Here is a 22927-nt window from a genome sequence, read left to right as displayed (position 1 = left end):
TCGAAGGGGAATGTGTGTGTATGTTTTAACATTGAGAAAGATGCATCATTTATCTCATGTTCTAACTCCTCTAACTCCTCCAACCTTAACCTTACACCTGCCTTTTTTCTCTTTTTTGCTATTTTAGAATTCAAGAAAAGAGAGACAGAAGTGTACGTTGGCAATCTCCCACTGGATATCTCTGAGGTATGCCTCACTCTGTGCATGGTTGCCTCTCATCTTCTTTGGCTTCCTCCATATGACCTAAACCTGCCAGTAAGAATTTTACCAGTTTTAAAGGGTATTTTAGAGCTACGAATATGCAGGCAGTCACTAGTTGGTGACTAGGCTGACCACAGTCAGCTCACAGTTCGCCTTGGGCTTTCCCAGTTTTAGCGTGAAGCATCCTGTACCCAGCCATCCGTGTAGACCTGGGTGGGTGGCCACCCTCCTCATCGCTTGGAATGGAGGGCTGCAGTAAGGCCGCTTCCCTTTGGGAAGGGGGCCTTATGAGGGTTCAGTTGCTAATTCTTTGATCATAGGGAGCTGTGGGGTATCAGTCAAAAAACTATACTCATTTCACTTTGAAATGAACCAGTTCAGTCAGTAGCTGTGTGTTCAGAGAGTAGAATATAAACAGCCGTATTTGACCCCAGGAATCTTCCTGTCTATTTGGGGAGACCAGACCACCACACCTGAAATAATTATAGAACAACATAAATATTTAAAATTTGTAATAAGTACATTTGAACTACTGATGAAAAGAGAATGAAGGTGTAATCTCCTGATTTGAGGTATCCCCTGGCTTTTTTTTTTTTTGGAGCATTTAAAATTTTTCACATTATGCAAAATAATGTGCCCGAGGCACTCTCAGCATGCTGAAAAATAAAGCATGCTCAAACTCAGTCTTAGATGAAGCATGAGAGAAACTGACTTTTGTGGAGTCCCTGCTGCATGTCACACATCTTTCAAAAATGTCCTGGTCTCATGCCCGCTTGCCAATTAGCTAAACTCAGTCTTCTCTGCCCAAGTCGTACTTTATTCCTTTTACACTGTTACAATATTTTAATCCTCAGATATGCTCCAGGAACTAGGCTAAATCCTTCATTAGTGTGGTTTTATTAAATTCTCATAATAGCTCTGCATGATGGGTGGTATCCCCATCTTGAAGATGAGGCAAATGAGGTTCTACGAGGTCCTCCTTAGCCAAGTATACGGACTCTGGGAGTGGTCAGCCAGGAGTTGAGTCCATGTCCACTGCCTGCAAGTACCAAACCACATAATTGATAAGATGTGTCAATAACTCACCATAAAAAGAGGTGGACCTATTAGATTTTTATCTGACAAAGAGAGAGGAAAATGGTATTGGAGCAGAGAGAGTGAATTCGTTTTGACCCAGTGAGTTAAATCTTGTTGAGTCAAAGTGGATGTGTTGGAGGATGCTTGGCATCTGAGAGAAGGGGGGATTGGGACTGATTCGCCTCCCCCTTGGCAGGCTGGTATAACCCGTTACTTGACGGTGAGATGAAGGCGGGAGCCCTGCAGTAGTTGGCGCGGTGGTCTGGGGCAGGCGAGGCGCTGAGCGGCTCTTCCTCCTCCCTGCAGTGGATCCTGTCTCACGGCCAGGCCCTGGGGGCTTGCTTGGCCCTGCTGACCACGCTGTGGTATAGGGCACCTTTGGTCCTTGCTCACTCCACTAGAAAGCAACAGCCTTCCCCACAGTGGTTTCTTCCAGCGTACAAACAGAGACTAGCCTCCTAGGAGAGGAAACACTTGAGCTAAAGAAGGAGGATTTTAAAAAGAAATGTCTGATTTTAACATTAATGCCTGCCTTGTCGAGAACTGTGAAGTGAGTGTCTGAGACTTTTACCTTCTTGCACACCAACAGACTAGCCTGCGGCAGTTTCATGGTTGTTGGTAGAAGATGAAAGTCGTGGATCAGAGATGACAGATGAATTATTACTCACAACAATAATAGTAGCTAGCATTTTACGTTATTAACATTTTTTATTGAGAGATAAATCACATACCAAAAAATTCACTATTTTACAGCATAAAATTCAGTGGTTTTTAATATATTCACAAGGTTACACAGCCATCACCAGTAATTCCAGAATATTTTCATCACCTCGCAAGTAAATCTCATAATCATTTGCAGCCCTTCCTCCTCCTCTCTTCCTCCAGCCCCTGGCAGCCACTAATCTGCTTTCTGTCTCTATGGATTTGCCTATTCTAGATATTTTATGTAAATAAAGTCATACAATGTCTTTCACTTAGCATAATGTTTTCAGGGTTCGTACATTTTATAGCATGTCTCAGTACTTCATTCCTTTTTATGACTACAGTATTTATATGGATATATGTCACCGTTTGTTTATCCATTTATCACTGGACATTTGACCTGTTTCCACTTTTTGGCTTTTATGAAAAATCTTAACCTGAACATGGGTGTGCAAGTTTCTGTGTAAATGTATGTTCCGGTTGTCTTGGGTATATACCTAGGAGTGAAATTACTGGGGTCACATGATAACTCTGTGCCAAACTGTTTTCCAAAACAGCGGTACCATTTCACATTCATACCAACAATGTGTGGGGATTCCAATTTCTCCACTTCCTGGCCCAAAACTGTTACAGTCTGTCTTTTTGATTTTTGCCATCTAGTAGATGTGAAGTGGTATCTCATTGTGTTTTTGATTTGTGTTTTCATAGTAATTAATGAGCATCTTTTCATGTGTTTATTGTCTCTTTGTGTATATCTTCTTTGGAGAAATATTTTTTAGATCCTTTACCCAGTTTAAAATCAGTTCATCTTTTTTATTATTGAGTTGTAAGAGTTCTTTATATATTCTGGATACAGGTCTCTTACCAGATACATGATTTGTAAATATTTTCTCCCATCAGTTGTGTTTTATTTTGTCTGTAGTATCCTTTGAAACACAAATGTTCAATTTTGATGCATTCCAATTTTCCATTTTTTTCTTTGGTTGCTTCAGGTGCCATATCTAAGAATCTATTGCCTAATCCAAGGTCACAAAGATTTACATGTATTCATTCTTCCAGGAGTTTTGTAGTTTTTGCTCTTATATTTAGGTTTGTAATCCTTTTTAAATTTATTCTTGCCTGTGGTTTGAGGTCAAGGTCAGTTTCATTCTTTTGCATGTGTATATCCAGTTGCCCCAGCATTATTTGCTAAAAATAAATTTTTCCCCACTGAATTATTTTGGCACTCTTGTTGCAAATCCATTGACCATAAATGTAGCAGTTTATTTCTGGAGTCTCTTTCTAGTCCATTGATCTGTATGTCTATCCTTATGCCAGTACTGCACTTGCGTATTGTAGCTTTGTGGTAAGTTTTGAAATTGATCTCACACTTAACTCTTGAACCCAGTGGTTTGCATTCTCCCCTCACCAGTTTTCTGAAACTGGTCTTGTTGAGTATATGAGTAACCTTCATGATGCCAATTGGATTTAAAATCTTCAGATGCCTCTGTTTCCTTAATTATGATAGATTGGATAACCTCAAAGCCCTCGTCCAAGAAAATACTTGGAAACAGAAGCTAAAATATAAGAAATGCCACTTTAAACTTTATTTTGTATTCGTGTATACAGCTGATGAGGGGCTTCCCTGGTGGCTCAGCGGTAAAGAATCTGTCTGCAATGCCGCAGACCTGGTTTCCGTCCCTGGGTCAGGAAGATCCCTTGGAGGAGGGCATGGCAGTCCACTCTGGTACTCGTGCCTAGAGAATCCATGGACAGAGGAACCTGGCAGTGTGCAGTCCTTAGGATGGCACAGAGTTGGACACGACTGAAGGGACTAAGCAGCAGCAGCAAGGCTGATGAACAAACGATGTTGTGATAAGCTTCAGGCGAACAGCGAAGGGGCTCGGCCATACAATACATGTACCATTGTCCCCCAAACTCCCCACCCGTCCCACTGCCACATAGCACTGAGCAGAGTTCCGTGTGCTGTACAGGAGGTCCTTGTTGGGTATCTGTTTTAAATATGGCAGTGTGTACGTATCCATCCCAAGCCCCTAATTATCCCTTTTCCCCCATCGTCCCCATCCCCTCCCCAACCCTGGCAACCATAAGTTTGTTGTCTAAGTCTGTGGGTCTCTCTTTTAAGTTCATTTGTATCATTTCTTTTTAGATTACACATATAAGGGATGTCTTAGGATATTTCTCTGTCTGGCTTACAGAGCTGCAGTGAATATTGGGGTGCAGGTATCCTTTCAGATCATGTTTTTCTTCAGATATATGCCCAGGAGTGGGATTGCAGGGTCACACAGTAGCTCTATTCTTAACTTCTCTATAGTGGCTGTATCAATTTACATTCCAACCAACAGGGTAGAAGGGTTCCCTTCTCTCCATACCCACATTATTGTTTGTGGATTTTTTGATGATAGACTTTCTGTCTGGTGTGAAGTGATATCTTGTCGGACTCTTTGTGACCCCATGGACTGTAGCCCCACCAGGCTCCTCTGTCCATGGAATTCTCCAAGCAAGAATATTGGAGTGGGTAGCCACTCCCTTCTCCAGGGGATCTTCCCAACCCAGGGATCTCAAACCTGGATCTCCTGCATTGAAGGTGGATTTTTTTTTTACCATCTGAGCCACCAGGAAAGCCCCAATAATTAGAGATGTTGAACATCTTTTCATGTGCCTCTTGAGAAATGCCACCTTAAAATACGTAGCTGACTCCTAAGAAAGTAAGGAAAATTAAGAGGGCCCCAGATAAGCAATAACTTGAAAACTAGGAGAATCCAGTCAATTCCCTAGGGTCTGTGCGTACCTCAAAACCTAAAGATTGGATTGGATTATAGCAGCCATGTCAGGGTAGGAGACGACACTCGGGGCCTATGTGAGGAGGGGCGTGGTAATCGACATCCCTGCAAAAGCAGGATGGTTGAAGGGCTGGCCCCTCAGTGAAAGTGTGAACCACAAAACTTTGCTTATTGGCCCAGGGTGGTGTTGAGAAAGTTAATCTGACTTGGCCAGGATCTGAGGCTGGTAGGGTAAACAGTCTCCCTAAGAACATATAACAGTAGGCCTGATTTCATGTGAATTGTGGCTTAAATTCATATTACTTACATGGTCTGGGAACCTTCAAGCTAAAATTTAACTTTTAATAAAGTTAAAAGCCCAATTTACAGAAAAACATTTGAACTGTGTGTGGAAGGAAACTTCCAAAATCTGATAAAGAGTATCCACAGAAAATACACAGAAAACATTGTCACTTGGGAAACAGGTATTTTAAAATCAAGAACAAGACACTAGTGCCTCTTATCATTTCTGTTTAACATTTTATGCAATCCCTTAGCTAGAGCGAGTGAGAAAATAAAAAAGTGAGAGGTGAAAAAAAAAAAAAAGTGAGAGGTGTAAGAATTGGAAAGGAAAAAACTAAGTCATTATTTGCAGATGATTGTCGAAGTTGAAGCTCAGAAGACTCTTGGATATGCTAGAATTATTGATAGTTAAGGTGGTTGAATATAAGATAAATATACAAAAGTCAATTGTATTTCTATACAGAGGAAAAGTTACAAAGTGCTAGAAATTAATAAAAGTTGTGCAAGACATAGAAACAGAAAATTAGGCTTTACTGAAAGACATTAAGGAAGACCTCAACAAAGAGATGGATAAGAATCAATTTTATGATCCTTAGATTGATATATAGATTCAATACCATTGTGATCAAAATACCCAAAGGATTTTCAAAGAGCTTGACAAACTGATTCTAAAATTTACATGAAACAGAACATGTCCCATGAATAAATGTACCTTTTTTGAAGAGGAAGAATAAGGGAGACAGAGTAAATTTTCCACTATAATCATGATGACCTTGATGTGGATGCATTGCTAATTGTCAATGTATGAAACATCAAAAGTCCAGAAATAGACCTACACGTATATGAAAACTTGGTGTGTATAATCAGGTGGCATTGCAGATGAGTTGGGAAAGAAGGGACTATTCAGTAAACTGGTTCTGAGATGTTTATTTATCCATACAAGAAAAATGAAATTGGACCTTTACATTAGAACATAAACTGAATGGATTCTAGATGGATTAAGGACTTAACAGTGTATAGCAAATGCAATACTTAGGGACACAACTTTGATAGCTTTCCCTTTGAGATCAGGAACAAGATATGAATACCGGCTATTGCTATTTCTGTCAACATTGTACTGGTGGTCTCGGTCAGTGCAGCAGGCAAGGAAAAAGAAAGACACAAGAATGGGAAAGGCGGAGATAAGTATCACTGGTGCAGGTGATATGATTGTGGTAGTAGAAAATCCTGACCAGTTATCTGTATTCCCAGCTTGTACCTTGCCCATGAACTCTGAACTTGTCTATTCAGTTGCCCGAGTCCTTATCTCTACTTGGGCAACTAATAGGCATTTCAAACTTGATGTGTCCAGCCTGCTCCTCCCACGGTCTTCCTCATCTCAGTAAATGGCCCAAAACCTGGGAAATATTCTTGTTTCATATCTCACATGTTTTTTCACACTTCACATTCAATCTGTCAGCGGGTATAAAAATACACCTAGAATCAAACAGTCTTTTGCATCAGAAGGGAGGAAGAGAATGGAATCTCTCTTTAAATTTGCCAAAATAAACAGTGGAAAGATAAAAAGGGAATAAAGATGGTGACCTCTGGGGGAGGGAAGGAAAAATGATAGAAGGGAGATGGAGGCACAATTTATTTTATTTATTTATTTAAAAATGTAAAATTAATTTTTACTGGAGTGCGGTTGCTTTACAGGGTTGTTTCTGCCATGCAGCCAGGCGCATCAGCTCTGTGTTTCCATGTGTCCTCTCTTTTTGGAGGGACAGTTTCTGAATTTACCTTGTGGTATTGTTTTGACTTTAAAGTACATGGATGTTTTCATAATTAAGAGAGTCAAAATGATCTATTAAAAAAGCACTCCCTAAAAACTGAAAAGAAACTAGTGATATAATTAGTTTGGTGTCAGAGAACAGAATTATTCAAATTGACCTTAGAATGTGATATTTTGACTGTGTATCCTCAGTAGGATACATTATAAGCATAAAAAGAACTGCAAAGAAGTCTTAGACTTTGCTCAATAAGTTTGTTGTCTGTAGTAACCCTGGTATTATTTGAACCTGTTATATATTTTAAAGTAGGATATAATAACTAGTATTGTTAGGAATAAAGATTTTCAGCATAAGATAAATAAAAACCATCTGTAGCTCTATAAGAATTAGAATCCATGATTACAGTGATTATTTTCCCTTTCAAAGATGCGTATCTCCTAATTCTGCTGGTTGAAATACCTTGCTGCTCTTAACCCAGTGGCAATAAGATCCTAGATTGCTCACTTTAAATACCATTCCCCACTGAAAGGAACTATACCTTCTTAGATTCCAGGTTTGGAGCTGTTATGTGCCGGAAAGCTAGAAACCTCTGAAAGGCTATTAGGTTTGATTGAAGGGAAGGGAGAAGTTGTAATTAGAGGTGAGGTACTTTTTCCTTGGAGCTATGTGCTGGAATGTTTACAGATGTAGTGATGAGGTGATGAGATTTGTTTCAGAATAGCCTAATGGCAGGAAGAGGTATAGATGAAATCAGAGTGTCCCTGAGTTAATTTTTTTTCCAGACAAGGCTTTACTGCAGCATGAAGGAGCAAAAACAAGGAACAGGTGCCCTTATTTGCTCCCTTTTTTTTGAATTGAGAATTAAGGCTGATAGGTATATAGGAATTTGTTATACTGTTTTCTACACATGTTTAAACGTTTCCAAATAAAAAGACATAAGAACAAGCAAAAAGAGGATCCCGTGGGCCAAAAATGGGACAATTTATGTTTCAAAAATACTGACTACCTTTGATTAAAACTTACTAGTGATAAAAAGCAATAATTTGTAGTGATACCTAAAGAAATATTGGACACATTGAAGATAGCAAGAAATAGTTCAGTAATATAAAATCTGTTAATTAAAGGAAAAGGTTAATTGTTTATCTTGCTTTTCCAACACCAGTGCCATTTCAGGGCAAATGAATAACACTAGTGAATGAGAGAAAGTTCTTTACAGAGGAACTCTAGCTCATAAATGCAGAGGAAATGGTTGAAAATCATCATTTTGCAAATCTTAATACCTGTTTCAGACAGTGGTTATCAGAGCATAGTAAATTCATTAGATAAAATATTGATGGGCAGTTTTATAATGAAAGGATCAGGCTGTCTTAACCATTGTGGAGTCTTAACCATTGGATCGCCAGGGAAGTCCCTGTCTGAGTTTGTTGATTAATTTAGCGTCGCCTAAAGTGAGATATGCAGAGTACATCATGAGAAACGCTGGGCTGGAAGAAGCACAAGCTGGAATCAAGATTGCCGGGAGAAATATCAATAACCTCAGATATGCAGATGTCACCACCCTTATGGCAGAAAGTGAAAAGGAACTAAAAAGTCTCGTGATGAAAGTGAAAGAGGAGAGTGAAAAAGTTGGTTTAAAGCTCAACATTCAGAAAACTAAGATCATGGCATCTGGTCCCATCACTTCATGAGAAATAGATGGGGAAACAGTGGAAACAGTGGCTGACTTTTATTTTTTTGGGCTCCAAAATCACTGCAGATGGTGATTGCAGCCATGAATAAAAGACACTTACTCCTTGGAAGGAAAGTTATGACCAACCTAGATGGCATATTAAAAAGCAGAGACATTACTTTGCCAACAAAGGGCCGTCTGGTCAAGGCTATGGTTTTTCCAGTGGTCATGTATGGATGTGAGAGTTGGACTGTGAGGAAAGCTGAGCGCTGAAAAATTGATGCTTTTGAACTGCGGTGTTGGAGAAGACTCTTGAGAGTCCCTTGGACTGCAAGGAGATCCAACCAGTCCATTCTAAAGGAGATCAGTCCTGGGTGTTCATTGGAAGGACTGATGCTGAAGCTGAAACTCCAGTACTTTGGCTACCTCATGTGAAGAGTTGATTCATTGGAAAAGACCCTGATGCTGGGAGGGACTGGGGGCAGGAGGAGAAGGGGACGACAGAGGATGAGATGGCTGGATGGCATCACCGACTCGATGGGCATGAGTTTGAGTAAACTCTGGGAGTTTGTGATGGACAGGGAGGCCTGGCGTGCTGTGGTTCATGGGGTCGCAAAGAGTCGGATATGACTGAGCGACTGAACTGAACTGAACTGAAAGTGAGACAGCCACGTACAAGTCTCCTAAAGTGATGTCATATTATTGAAGATCTCACACCATCTATAAAGTATTCTAGCCAAAAATGTAAATAATAACCTATATGTGAAAGCTCCATGGCTAACTTCTAGTCTAAAGGAAACAGGGGTGGGGATAGAAGATCAAGTTAAATGCTTACAATAAGGAAGCAGTACTCTTGTCTACAGAATAGCTGACCTGGTATATGTTACAAGTCAAAGTCATGGAAAAATTAAAGCAGGGAGATCTGATATAAAGACGTTTAGAAGAGACCTAAGAGAAATGATGACCAAACAGGATAAGTAGACCTTGTTCTGACCCTGACTGCGACAAAACAACAGTTAAAAGATATTTTTGAGACAGTTGATGACATTTGCGTATTAGTTGTTTGTAGTTTGATAAGTCACCTCTCTGACTTAATATGTCTGCTTAATATAATCACCATTGAACTCACCATGCACATTTCTCATTGATTTTAATTGATTATCTGTCTTTCCTAAGTAACATCAGTCCCAGGAGGGACTTCCCTGGTGGTCCAGTGGCTAAGACTCCACACTCCCAGTGCAGGGGGCCTGGGCTCATTCTCTGGTCAGCGAACTAATCCCACATGTTCCAAATAAGACTTCTCATGCTGCAAGGAAAATCGGAGATCTGTGTGCTGCAACTAAGACCTGGTGCACCCAAAGTAACAAATAAGTAATAGGTGGAAACTAAGAGCCTATTATACAGAGTGATGTAAGTCAGAAAGAGAAAAGCAAATATTATATACTTGCACGTATATATGGAATCTAGAAAGATGGTACTGATGAAATCATTTTCAGGGCAGCTGTGGAGACACAGAACAGACTTATGGACCCAGGGAGGCAGAGGAGAGAGGAAGGAGAGGGTGGGAGGTATGGAGAGAGAAACATGAACATGTACATGAGCATAAGTAAAATAGACAGCCAGTGGGAATTTGCTGCATGACCCAGGGAGCTCAAACCAGGGCTCTGTTACAACCCAGAGGGGTGGGATGGGGAGGGAGGTTCTGAAGGAGGGGGCATATGTTTACCGGTGGCTGATTCATGTTGAGGTTTGGCAGAAACCAACACAATTCTGTAAAGCAATTATCCTTCAGTTAAAAAAGTAAATAAATTTAAAATTAAAAAAAAAAAAGGTCAGCCCCAGGAGGGGAGAGACTTTGGGTACCCTGTTCATGGCACAAAAGACATTTTCTAGCACAGAGTAGGCACTTAATAATCATTTGTTGGATGAGTTAGAGGAAGTGGACAGTGAGTACAGACAAGTTTTTCAAGGATTTTTGTAATAAAGAAGGATAGGAAGCGGGGTGGGAGCAGGAGGGGCTTGTAAGGTCAAAGTTGTTACGTGTCTTTAAGTATTTAGATAGCAAATATTAGAGCTCATTTGTATACTCATCCAGTGGGGAGGGTAGTTAATGCAGGAAAAAGAGGAGATCGTTTAGTATGCAAGGCCTTGAGAAGGTTAAGAGGGGTTGTCTGGAGCAAGGACAGGTCTTCTCTGTAGAGGGGTGCACACGGGTATGGGGCGGCTAACTGATGTGGTGGCAGGGGGTGGGTGTTCGTTTTGATTGCTTGTCTCTTCTCAGCAAAGAATCGGGGTTATCTGCTGAGTAGAAAGAGGGCAAGGAAAGTCTGAGTGGAGAAGTAGACTGTGGTAGTTTTGTTTGGGAGGCTGGTGGTTGATGATTAGGAATACGTAGTAGGATTGCCAGAAGCACTGAACAAGGAAATGACTGCAGTCAGTGATCAACCACAGTGGAAAGAGGAAGGCGGGGGCCGATGGGGCGGGGCGGAACGGGTGGCCAGAGAGTCAGGATAGGGTCGGCAGTTTGCGGGATGGCGGGAAAGTGGCACAGTTTGAAGGATCACAGCCCCAGAGAATAGAACTGGGGAACTAGAGGTGTGAGAGGGAAGGGTGGTTAGAGAGCAGGGACTCGAAGTTGCCCTTTGGAGGTAGGCAGTCTGGTAATAGTGGGGTCCAGGGTGTGTCCTGGGAGGAAGGGAGCTCAGGTGACGGGGATACCGCTGTTGTCCTTTCTCTCCTCTGTGTTTTCTCTTCTCGATGACTTTTATCATTTCATGCATTTTTAAAAAATGTATCTGTGTTGGCACATACATGCAATGCCAATAAACATTCAGATGCTTAGCTTGTATCATAGGAAACTGCTGGTACTTGACCAGTTTTCATCTGCAGAAATGTCAAATCACATGGCTCAAATTAAGTGTTTCCCAGTTTTTGCCACTTTCTTTTCTTTCTTTATTTTCGACTGTGCTGGGTCTTTGTTGCTTTGCATGGGCCTTCTCTAGTTGCATCGAGCGGGGGCTACTCTAGTTTCATTGTGCAGACTTCTCATGGTGATGGCGTCTCCTGTTCTTGAGCATAGGCTCTCGGTGCTCAGGCTTCAGTAGTTGCAGCTCCTGGTCTCCAGAGCAGGGGCTCAGTAGCTGTGGCAGATGGGCTTGCTCCATGGCATACAGGGTCTCCCCCAACCAGGGATCGAACCCATGTCCCTGGCATTGGCAGGCAGATGCCTATCCACCATGCCACCAGGGAAGTCCTTTTGCCGCTTTAAACAGCTTCAGTGCACTGGCTTGTACGCATGTCTACATGCCTGTCTCTAGGACCTCACCTGGGCGTGGGGCCAGAGCCACACGGTGCACACGGCTTGACCAGGAGGGGAGAGAGGCCTCCACTCCCGCCAGCCACGTCAGCAGCAGAATTCCTTTATCCTTACCAACACCAGCGTGGTGGTGTCCAGCTGCTGAATTACCGCTGTCCGGTGGATGTGGAATCATTTAGCATGCAGGTAACTGCCATAACCTCCTGCCTGTCTGGCATGAAGTCAGTGGTCCATAAATGCTCGTGCCATAATTATTGGCAGGCTGCAGTAGATGTTTTTTGTAATGATTGATTGAAAGGAGTATATTAATAAGCAAAATAGGTTATGAAGCGGAGGATACTTTATGATCCCTTAATCTATGTATAGTGCTCATGTTTTGGTGGTAAGATTATGGGTGATATCTCTATTTTGCTTATCTGTATTTTTAAACTTTTCTATAATAAACATTTAATGCTTTTATAATTAAAATATCCTAATAACTAATTTTCATTATTTAAAGATACCCTAAGGGATATGAGGCAATTTTAGCTTAATGTACTAAGCTTCCTGTCAAATCTATAGTAAAAAAAATTTTTTAAATAAACAAACTGAACTATTAAGGGGCAGAAAAATAATGTCATAGGTTATGCCTTTAGATTTTCGTAGTTCCTAATGCTAACTATCAATAAGAACAACATCTGCTGCTAGGATGACCTCACTGATAGCACTGATTGATGAACCACGGATGAACAGATGTCAGCAGGTTTCTTTTGTATGTGTATGTGTGTGGTAGTGGTGGTGGTTCTTCTCTCTTCTTTCTCTCAAGCACATTTTCTGAAAATCAGTGCTTCCTGAATCAGTTTGATACCAGGGAACAGTAGTTTTTGACCTTGGCTGCATATTGCCATCATCTTTTAAAAAATATTGATAAAAATACTGCTTTAATCTCAACCTTGGAGATTCTGATTTTGTTCATCTGGGGTGGGCCAGGCATCACTCTGGTAGGTAGTTCTTTTAAAAAAAATGTGACTTTCCAGCTGAATCTTATATGCAGTCAGAATTGAGGATCATTGCTATAGGAGAAGGGTTTGCCAAGTTTTCCGTAAAGGGTCAGATGCGTGCATGCTAAATCGCTTCAGTCATGTTTGATTCTGTGTGACCCCATGGGATAGCCCACTAGGCTCCTCTGTCCATGGGATTCTCCGGGCAAGAATACTGGAGTGGGTTGCCGTGCCCTTCTCTAGGGGATCTTCCCAACCCAGGGATCAAACCTGCCTCTCTTACATCTCCTGCATTGGCAGGCAGATTCTTTACCACTAGCACCATCTGGAAAGCCCCAAAGGGTCAGATAGTAAGGTTTTATGCTTTGCAGGCCATATGCCTCTGTTGCAGATTCCCTGCCACTGGGGCATGAAAGCGGCCATGGAGAACACATAAATGAATGTGCGTGGCTGCACTCCAATTAGATTTAGAGAAAGGGTGGTGGGTTGGATTTGGCCCAAGGCTGTGGTTTCCTGACACCTGCTATTGAAGGTACAAAAATATGGGAGTTTTCTCTTATTTTATTTCATCATTTTTTCATTGATTTATTTTTGGCTGTACCACACGGCTTTTGGGATATTAGTTCTCTGACCAGGGATTGAATCCATGCTTTCGGCAGTGAAAGCACAAGAGTCCTAACCACTGGACCACAAGGGAATTCTCTCTTTTAATAACAGGAAAATCTGGCCAGAAGAAAGGTATCGTTTTGCATGATATCATGAAAAGAATGCAGTATTTGAGGTTAGAAGCCTTGAGTTCAAATCTTGACTCTAAATTAGCTGTGTAATCTTTTTTTTTGTTTTTTAGCTGTGTAATCTTAAGCCAGTCACTTAATCTCGATGGTCTTTATTTTATGCATTTGAGAACGAGGACAATAATAATACACACTTCCTAGGGTAGTTTTAAAGATCAAATGGAATAAGGCATATGATAGTGCTTTATAAACTGAAAATCCTAAGCACATACTGCTTGTTCTCACAAATTGCTTGTTGCTCAGCATCCTGTAGATTCATGTGTAATAAACATTAAATATTTAAAAGTAAAAGCAAATTAGAAAATTTGAATTTAAATGTAATATAAATATGAAGACTCGGAAAAACGAGCTATACATTATGCATTTCTCTTCCCTTGCCAACAAAGTGACTTTAGATTGGTAATAACAGAAGATGGTATAAATATACATTTTCCCAAAGTAGAATTTTCTCAGGGAACGTTGGTTTTCATCACAGGTGTGGGATTTGTAGTGGGAACGGCCAGTGGGGAAGCTGGGGAAGGAGGAAGGGTAGGTGCAGGTAGGAGTCGACAGGGAGGCCTGAGGGGAAGCTACGGCCCTGGGCAGCACATCCGTGACCTGCAGGAATGCGTTTTCAGCAGAGCAGGAACAGCGGCCAAGCTGCAGCCAGGAGGGAGTGGGCGGGGAGGAAACGGAGGCAATAGGCGGACGCAGCTCTTTCTACACATTTGGCAGAAAAAGAGAAAAAATAGGGTGTCGCTCAAAAGGGCATCAGGGTTGGGTAGATGTTATCTCAAAAAAGGGAGGGCAGTCATGGTTGGAGCCCAGGGGTGGGAGTGGGACTAGGATCCGGGGGAGAGGGAGCCAGAGGGCAGACAGGAGGGACAGTTGAGAATTAGACGGAGAGATGTCCAGGGGAGGTGATCGTATCCCCAGGCGGTAGAGGCCTGGCTGCCGTGAGGAAAGTTGGGGTGGTTGGTAGGGGTGGGGAGCCTTACAGAGCAGGCATGGCAGACAGCTCCATCAGCAGCTGACCAGAGATGAGCGTCCTCCCTCTGTTCACTGCCCCCTCTGGACTTTACTTTTACTCTTAGACGCCACTCTGCCCTGTTGTTTAAACAGAGATCATGCATTTATGAACTCTAAGCTCCTTGAGTGCACAACTTATGTCAAGTTCAAATTCACATCTCCTGTAACACTTGGCATAAGACTTGTGGGTAGCTCATGTTTACTGTCGGACATTTCAGGAAAGAAATGAAGGGAAGTTGCCATGAATACAGGACTGAGTCAGCAGACTCAATTAAAAATGCCTTCCTAATAAATTAAAAGTCACTTCCACCTGGGAGCCCACCCTGACCACTTCTTTTCTCTCCAAATTTGGGTTAGATACCCAGACTGTGTTTTCCCAGAGGCATCTGTACTTCCTCATGGAATTTCACACCCTCTGGTAAAACGACCTGTTTACTTGATTGTCTTGTTAGTGCCCCACGTCTGTTGAACTGCAGTTGAAGGCAGCGCTTACATCCTGCTTGTCTCTGTATTTGCTTCACTGAGCACAAAGCCTGGCACACTCAGCACGTCATTGGTTCTCATTAAGTATTTGTTCAGCTGATTACAGCCTAACGGGCTGGGGATCTGCAACCTTGAGAACCAGTTGCCAGTTTTCGGGTCTCTCTCTCTCTCTTTTAAACCCTGCCATTGTAGGAGGAGATTCGGTGCCTTCTAAAGGACTTCAGCCCTCTCCATGTCCACAGAGTCCAGAATGGCTGCAAATGGTAATGACCGTTCTTCCTTTGTTTTCTTTGGGAAGCAACTCCTTTCCTCTTTGTCCGTTTTGCTGATGCACTGATCCTCAGACCAGCTCAACAGCTCCCAGAGCCCCGCCCATTGTGACTCGGCAGAGGGACATGTGGGAAACCCCCTTTCCACATTCAGCCCTCGCCTCGGCAGCTAATACTGCCTTATCCATACAACCTTGGGTTAGAAGTCCAGAGCCCTGGGTTTACTTTTGGTCTTGTCCTTTCCCTGTTTTCTGACTCGAAGCAAGTTAGTGAACCTCCCTCAGCCTTGGTTGCCACTGAAATCTGGATATTTTTCCTTTCTTATGTTCAAGGCAGTAAAAGGACTTTGAACCTCCGTGGGGAGCAGTATGAAGGAAACCCAGAGCCATGCCCTATGGCATGTGGTGAAAGGGTCAGCGCATGTCTCCCGGCCCCCAGGAACCCCAGGGCCAGCTCCCCCACTGCCCAGCCCAAACCTGGGTGTCATGGTGGCCTCCGTGTGTGTTAGGAGTGGCCCAGCCTCTCTCCTGTCCCCGCAGAGGGGAGAGGAGACCATTCCTCGGCTCGGGACCCTCCTGCGGCTCTGTTTCAGCTGGGCTCAGAACTGCCGTCTCCTTCCTTTGCAGCTTCGCATTCGTAGATCTGGGCTCCATGCAGAAAGTGGCACTTGCCATCCAGGCACTGAATGGGAAGCTCTTCCACAAGCGAAAACTATACGTGAATTCCAGCAACAGGTCTCCCAAGAGGACCCCTGATGTGACCAAGCGGCCCCAGGAGCTGCTGGTAGGTGCCTGGCCTCTCCACTCTCAGGGTTCTGTGGTCACTTTTTTTTTTTTTTTTAAATTTTTATTTGTTTAGTTTTGGCTGTGCTGGGTCTTTGTTGCTACATGGGGCTTTTCTGTCGTTGCGGCAAGCGGGGGCTCGTCTCTAGTTGCAATGCACGGGCTTGGCATTGCAGTGGCTTCTCTTGTTGTGTGGTGGGCTCTAGGGCACATGCGGGCTCAGTCGTTTCAAGCTCTAGAGCACAAGCTCAGTAGTTGTCGCACATGGGCTTTGTTGCTCCTTGGCACATGGGCTCTTCCCAGACCAGGAATCAAACCTGTGCCTCCTGCGTTGACAGGCTGATTCTTTACCACTAAGCCACCAGGGAAGCCCATCTGTGGTCACTTTTCAGAGCTTAGACGACTCTGCTTTCTGTCCTCTCTTTCTGTCCCATCTTACAGTGGGCAAAACAGGGGCTGGGATGAAATTACAGAACTTTATGACTTTAACAGTCAGGAGCAAGGTTGGTATAGAAAACCTGGAACTTTGAAATGAAAGGAAGGCTGTATTCTTGGCAAGGACAAAAAGGGTTATTGGGCAATTCAGTCAGGGCTTTTTCCACCTGGGTTATTGAAATTGAGGTTTTTACTTGTTTAACGCAGCAAACAATTGTATCTGTTGTTTGCATAGCCTAATCTGGATGCTGGTGTGGAAGGTAAGGAAGACAAAAGTGAGTAAAACCTGATCCTTCCTGGCGGGAAGACTAGTATGAGGGTTGGGAAGGTGAGAGTTAATGGTGGGGCAGTGGCTGGTGGGGCAGTGGCTGGTGGGGGCAGTGGCTGGTGGGGGCTTCCTTTGTGGACAGAGAAGAGAAGGCCCATGACTAACCTCCAGGAGCTTCCCTCCAATGGTTTTTTTTTGAGCTTCCCTCCAATGAAGCAGGCTCTATGTAGGTGAAGGTTAACCAGAAGCAGAGCTATTTCTCTCTCTTTGCTGTAGAAGACTTCAGGAGGTAGGGGGTCCAAGGATGGTATGGGAACTCCATGATGCTAACCAGGGTTCCAGGTGGGAAGAAGGGGAGAAGCAGAGGGTCCAGAGCCTGTGTTCTCATAAAAGGCACATTCTCAGGAGCCCTACCACAATTTTGCTTACATTTTGTTAGGGAGAACTGCAACTGGTGACCTTCAGTGAAAAGGAGGCTGGAAAATGTAGCTTTTAAAATAGGCACACTGTTGCTAAACTTGGGAATCTGTCAGCAAGGGAAGAGAGAATGCCTTTTGGCAGGCAATTAACAAGGTCAGCCAAGGCTGAAGAAGTTGGAGATGGGAGTTGAGAGGTGGCTTAGAATCTCCACAGTAAGAGTGCCAGAGGTGGCTCCCTTTGCTAGTTCCAAACTGTTTTTCTTCCTTTCTCTTTAAACCCTCTCTCTTGGAAGGGCAGGCTGTCAGATTACACTACCTACTGACCTTCTTGGTTGCAGACATCTGGTGTTCTCACCGTCGTGCTCCGCTGTCCATTGATAACTTTAGTGTCTGACTCACCATTTTTCTCTCTTGCTGGCACTCAGATTGTATCCTGTGGATGATCTGTCTAAGAGTCTAGCCCCTCATTTCCTAGACCATTTATCTTCAATGATCTTTCCTTTCACTCCGTCACAGTTTCCCATTCCCTGTGTTATATCTCAGACCTTGTCATGGCTCATAATTGAACATCTCCACAATACCCATTTGGAGCATCCCACTCTGCCCCTCACCACTCTCTGCAGCTCTCCTCCTCTAGAAGAGCAGTTCTCCAGCTTTAGCAGCATCAGAGTCACCGCTGAGCTTGTTAAACAGCTTGCTGAGCGCTACCTGCAGAGATGCTGATTGCGTGCATATGGGGCGGGGCCTGAGAATTGAGGCGCTGGCACCCCTGGTCCTGGGACCACTTTTTGGGTAGCAAGGCTCTGAAACCCCCAGTCTAACAATCAGACGCACTGGGACTCAAAGCACTGCGCCTACCACTTCTTCACTATTCAACACTCTACTCCCTCACTTCCCTTCTTAGCGTAGATTCCAGAGTCATAACTGCCTTCATTCAAATTACCTTAATTCCCTTAGCTCACTAAATCATATCTTGCACAACTCCTTTCCTAGTTGAACTCAGCCCTCAACCTCTCTGAACTGCTGAAAATATTCACACCACCTTGCTCACTGCTCTCAGTTATAGGTGTGGTCACAGCTTTCCCACTTCTTCAGACTGACATGTCTCGGAAATCTCTAACCTATTCCGTTGTTATGTCCAGTCTGCTATTAAGCCCATCTAATGCATTTTTCATTTTAGATAGTGTAGTTTTCAACTTCCATTTAGCTCTTACCCCCTATTCCTCAGCTGAACTTTTCCTTTTTTTTTTTTTTTGGCTGGGCCTTGAGGCACGCGGCGTCTTGGCTCCACACGTGCATGCTTGAGTGCTGAGTCGTTTCAGTCGTGTCCGACTCTTTGCGACCCCATGGACTGTAGCCTCGCAGGCTCCTCTGTCCATGGGATTCTCCAGGCAAGAATACTGGAGTGGGTTGCCATGCCCTCCTCCAGGGGATCTTCCCGACCCAGGGATTGAACCCACGTCTCGTACATCTCCTGCATTGGCAGGCGGGTTCTTTACCACTAGTGCCACCTGGGAAACCCCCTTCGTTCTCCAACCAGGGATCAAACCAGTGCCCCTGAAGTGGACACACAGAGTCTCAGCCACTGGATCACCAGGGAAGTTCTGAACTCTTTCATCTTTTCACCCATTTTGTTTATGTTTTCTTCCAGGTTCTTTAATATACTTACTGTAGTAAAAACATTTTCTGCTAATTCCAACATCTGGGTCATTTGTGGCTCTGCTTTTGTTCACATTTACCTCCTTGCTTAAGAGTCAAGGCTTCTTACAGTAATTTTTTTTTTTTTTTTTACTGTATGTTGGATACTGTGGATGTTGTATTTCAGAGACTTTATATTATGTTCTCTAAATAGCGTTGATTTTTTTCCTAGCAGAAATGAAGTCACTAGCTTTTGATCTTATTAAAGTTGGTTTTCTTTTTTGGGGACTGGTATACTTCAGTTTGAGCCTTTGTTCTTAGGCAAAATCCTTTTCCTAAGGTCTGACTTTGTAGGCTGAGGGTGTCAGGGTACTTACCATGCTCCACTCTGGCTGGTCTGGAACTCCGTTATCTTCCCGGCGTTGTACTGATACCTGTATTCCTCTCTTAGCTCACTCTCTGCCTTCTACAACAGCTCTTCTCTCTAAGGCCTCCCAGGACCTACCCTGCATATGGGCAGCTTAGGATTCAGCCAAGGACCTGGGGTTAGCCCCTAGATTTCTGGGGCTTTTCTGTACTCTTTTCTCAGCGATTCCCCATCTCATAAATTCCCAGCACCAAACCGCTTCTGTGTGTTTCTTCTGCTCAGGGTGACTGCCACGGACTGCCCAGGCTCTGCTTGCCTTGGCTTTGAATTGGGAAAATGCCCCCCTGGCAAGGGGCCAGAGTCAATGTGGGCTCCTGGCCTGTGTTTTCCTCTTCTCAGGCAAATTGCCCTCTGCTATTCACTATCATTACTGTGTATCAGAAACAGTTAATTTGTGTATTTTGTCCAGTTTTGTTTGGGACGGGTAAGTACTATCATCCAGAACCAGGTATTAGAAAAGAGTGTTTAGAAGCTCACCTTCCTTTTGGGATGAATATCATTTCTCAGGACCATTTCTGGTACTTTTGCATTAGAGATAAGTAACCAAAAGATGAACACTAATCTCCATGCTTTTGGGAATTTAAAGACATATTCCTAAGTAAATAACGTGTGGGTGAAAGAAAAAATTATAAGAGAAATTTAAAAATACTTAAGAAGACTTCCCTGGTGGTCCAGTGGTTAAGACTTCAGGCTTCCACTATGGGCGGGCATAAGTTCAATGCCTTGTCGGGGAACTAAGATCCTGCATGCCACACAGCTTGGCCAAAAATTTTTTTTGAAAAAGTACTTAGAACTGAACAATAAGGAAAATTTTTTCTCATCAAAAGCTGTGGGATATATGTGCTCTAGAGCCCACATGCTACAACTATTGAGCCCATGCACCTAGAGCCTGTAATCCATAACAAGAGAAGCCCCCACAATGAGAAGCCTGCTCACCACAGCAAAGAGTAGCTCCTGCTCGCTGCAGCTAGAGAAAGCCTGTGCGCAGCAACGAAGACCCAGTACCACCAAAAAAATAAAAAAGTTGAATGCAGCAAAAGCAATATTTATGGGGAAGTATGTAATATTGAATGCTTAAACGAGCAAAGGAGACATGGTGAAAATAAATGAGCTTACAGTTGATTGAAGTAGGTAAAAGTAAAAATAAATCCAAATAAGGAACAGACAAAATTAAAAAAAAAAAATCTGTTTATTTGGATGTACCGGGTCTTAGTGGAGGCATGCAGGATCTTTAATTGTGGCATGTGCCATCTAGTTCCCTGACCAGGTATCAAACCCTGGCCTCTTGCATTGGGAGTACAGAGTCTTAACCACTGGACCACCAGGGAAGTCCCAGCAAAAATTTTAAAACAAAAGTTTTTTAAAATTTAAAATTTTGTGGACTTCCCTGGTGGTCCAGTGGTTAAGAATCTGCCTGCCAATGCAGGGGACATGGGTTCTATCCCTGCTGCAGGAAGATCCCACGTGCCACAGGGCAGCTAAGCTCGTGGGCCACAACCGAGCCCACATTCTAGAGCCCGCGAGCCGCAACTGCTGAAGCCAGTGCATCTAGAGCCTGTGCTGTCTATGCAACGAGAGAAGCCACCGCAATGAGAAGCCCACGCACAGCAAGGAAGAGTAGCCTCCACTAGCCCCACCCAGAAAGAAAACCTGTGTAGCAACTAAGGCACAGTGCCGCCATAAATAAATAAATAAAAATAGCACTTCTTGTTTCCCTTTTATAAAAAAGTTTTTAATTTTTTTTTTTTAAACAAAGCTGTAGCTATATGTCAGTTATAGCTCTGTAAAACTGGAGGGGAAACAAGAAGCATAAAAAACAAAGCTTCAATAGAAGGGATCAATAAAGTCAAAATTGGATTCTTTAAAGAGATTAATGAAAAAAACTTTTGGAATGATTAATTAGAAAAAAGGAGAAAAGGGAACAAATAAACATTAGTATTAAAAAAGAGATCATAACTATAGATGTAGTGGATATTAAAATATAAGCTAATAAATTTGAAAACTTAGAAGAAATGGACACGTTTTTTAAAGTATATCATTTTCAAAACTAATATAAGAACCTGCCAGTCCTATATCTGTAAAGCAGTTGAATCAATGTTTAGAATCGTCTTGTAAAAGAAAACACCAAGCTATGATTGTTTTTTTGTTTTTTTTTTGCTATGATTGTTTTATAAGCAAATTTACTGAATTTTCAAGGAACGGAAAATTCCAATATTATATAAATTCTTCTAAGGAATAAAAGAGATACTTGCTAGTTCATTTTTTGAGGCCAGTATAACCCTGATAACAAATCAGACAGGAGATTATGAGAGAGATAAATTGCAGGCTGGCTTCTCTCACATGAATACACACGCAATGTTTCTAAACAAAATATTGGCAAAGTGAAGTCAATATTGGCTGATGAAAATTGTAGTGGCAGTTGAATTTTTTCCAAAAATACAGAAATTTAACATTAGAAAAATGATAACTCTGGAGTTCCGTGGTTGCCTAGTGGTTAGGATTCTGGGTTTTGACTGCCATGGCCTGGGTTCAGACCCAGGTCAGGGAATTGAGATCCCACAATCAAGCCTTATGGTAAGGCCAGAAAAAAATGAAAAATAAAGAAAAACAATAACTCTTTCACTACATTAACAGATTAAAGAATGAAAACCATATGATCACTTTAGACACAGCAAAGCATTTGATAAAATTCAGCACTAATTTATGATTTAAAAATAAAGATTTTTAGCAGCTCGAAGTGAAAAGTTATTCTTAACCTCATAAAGGCTATCTTCTAAAACTTTACAGAAAATAATATTTCAATAGAAAAACATTATAAGCATTCTCATTAAAAACAGGAATAAGACAAGGATATACTTTTATCTAGTAAGGTAAGGAAAATAAGTTAAAGGCATAAATACTGGGATAGGAGAAACAAAGCTCATAATTTACAGATGATGTTTCTTTACATAGCAAAACTTAAATAATACATAAATTATTAGAAATAACATTTAATAAGGTAGTTGGATATATATCAGATATATATATAAATCAGTTTTATTTATATTTCCATGAATAAACAACAGAAGATAATTTTTTAAATGTAACATTCATAAGAGCAATTAAAAAAATTAAGGTACATAGAAATGAACCCAGTGAAAGGTGAGCATGGCCTATGGGGGAAATAAGTTTTATTGAAAGTCTTTAAGGAAGTCTAAAATGGTGAAAGTTTCATGTTTGTGGATAGAAAGACAGAAAAAGAGTTATTTAAGAGTCATTCTCCCCAAATTAATCTGTTGATTCTGCATAATTTCAATAAAAATTCCCACAGGTTTTCCCAGGAATGGAACAGGCTAATTCTAAAATTGATGTGGAAAAATAATAAGTAAAATTTATGTGGAAGTCCAAAAGCCTATGAATATTTAAGACCAATAAAATACAATAGAGAGTCCCCCAAAAGAGGTTCTTGCAAATGGATAAACTATGACTATTCTTGTAGAGTTGTACATCTCTGGTGAAAGGACAGGCACTTTAGTTATTGAATCTGGACAATTGCTTTTTTATGTGGAAAAATATGAAATTATATCCATACCTTACCTCATACACAAAATTAAACTCTGGATGAACCATACTTACATGTGAAAAA

General features: G+C 42.2%; 1 protein-coding gene across 3 annotated transcripts in view; it reads left to right on the top strand.

Annotated features, from left to right (window-relative positions):
- Positions 1-22927, top strand: part of TDRD10 (tudor domain containing 10) — a 52031-nt gene that overhangs the window by 5813 nt on the left and 23291 nt on the right. For 2 of the 3 annotated variants that reach the window (XM_043877131.1, XM_043877132.1), the window contains exons 4-6: positions 128-186; positions 15257-15327; positions 15960-16116. In XM_043877131.1, the coding sequence (XP_043733066.1) occupies positions 128-186; positions 15257-15327; positions 15960-16116 (287 nt within the window). Of the gene's footprint in view, positions 1-127; positions 187-15256; positions 15328-15503; positions 15746-15959; positions 16117-22927 lie in introns of those variants that run through there. The other variant, XM_043877133.1, reaches the window with a different exon arrangement.

Source organism: Cervus elaphus, chromosome 20 (genome assembly GCF_910594005.1).
Source record: "Cervus elaphus chromosome 20, mCerEla1.1, whole genome shotgun sequence".
Taxonomy (NCBI): domain Eukaryota; kingdom Metazoa; phylum Chordata; class Mammalia; order Artiodactyla; family Cervidae; genus Cervus; species Cervus elaphus.
The sequence above is the reverse complement of the archived record's forward strand: the minus strand, read 5'-3'. Positions and strand labels throughout refer to the sequence as shown.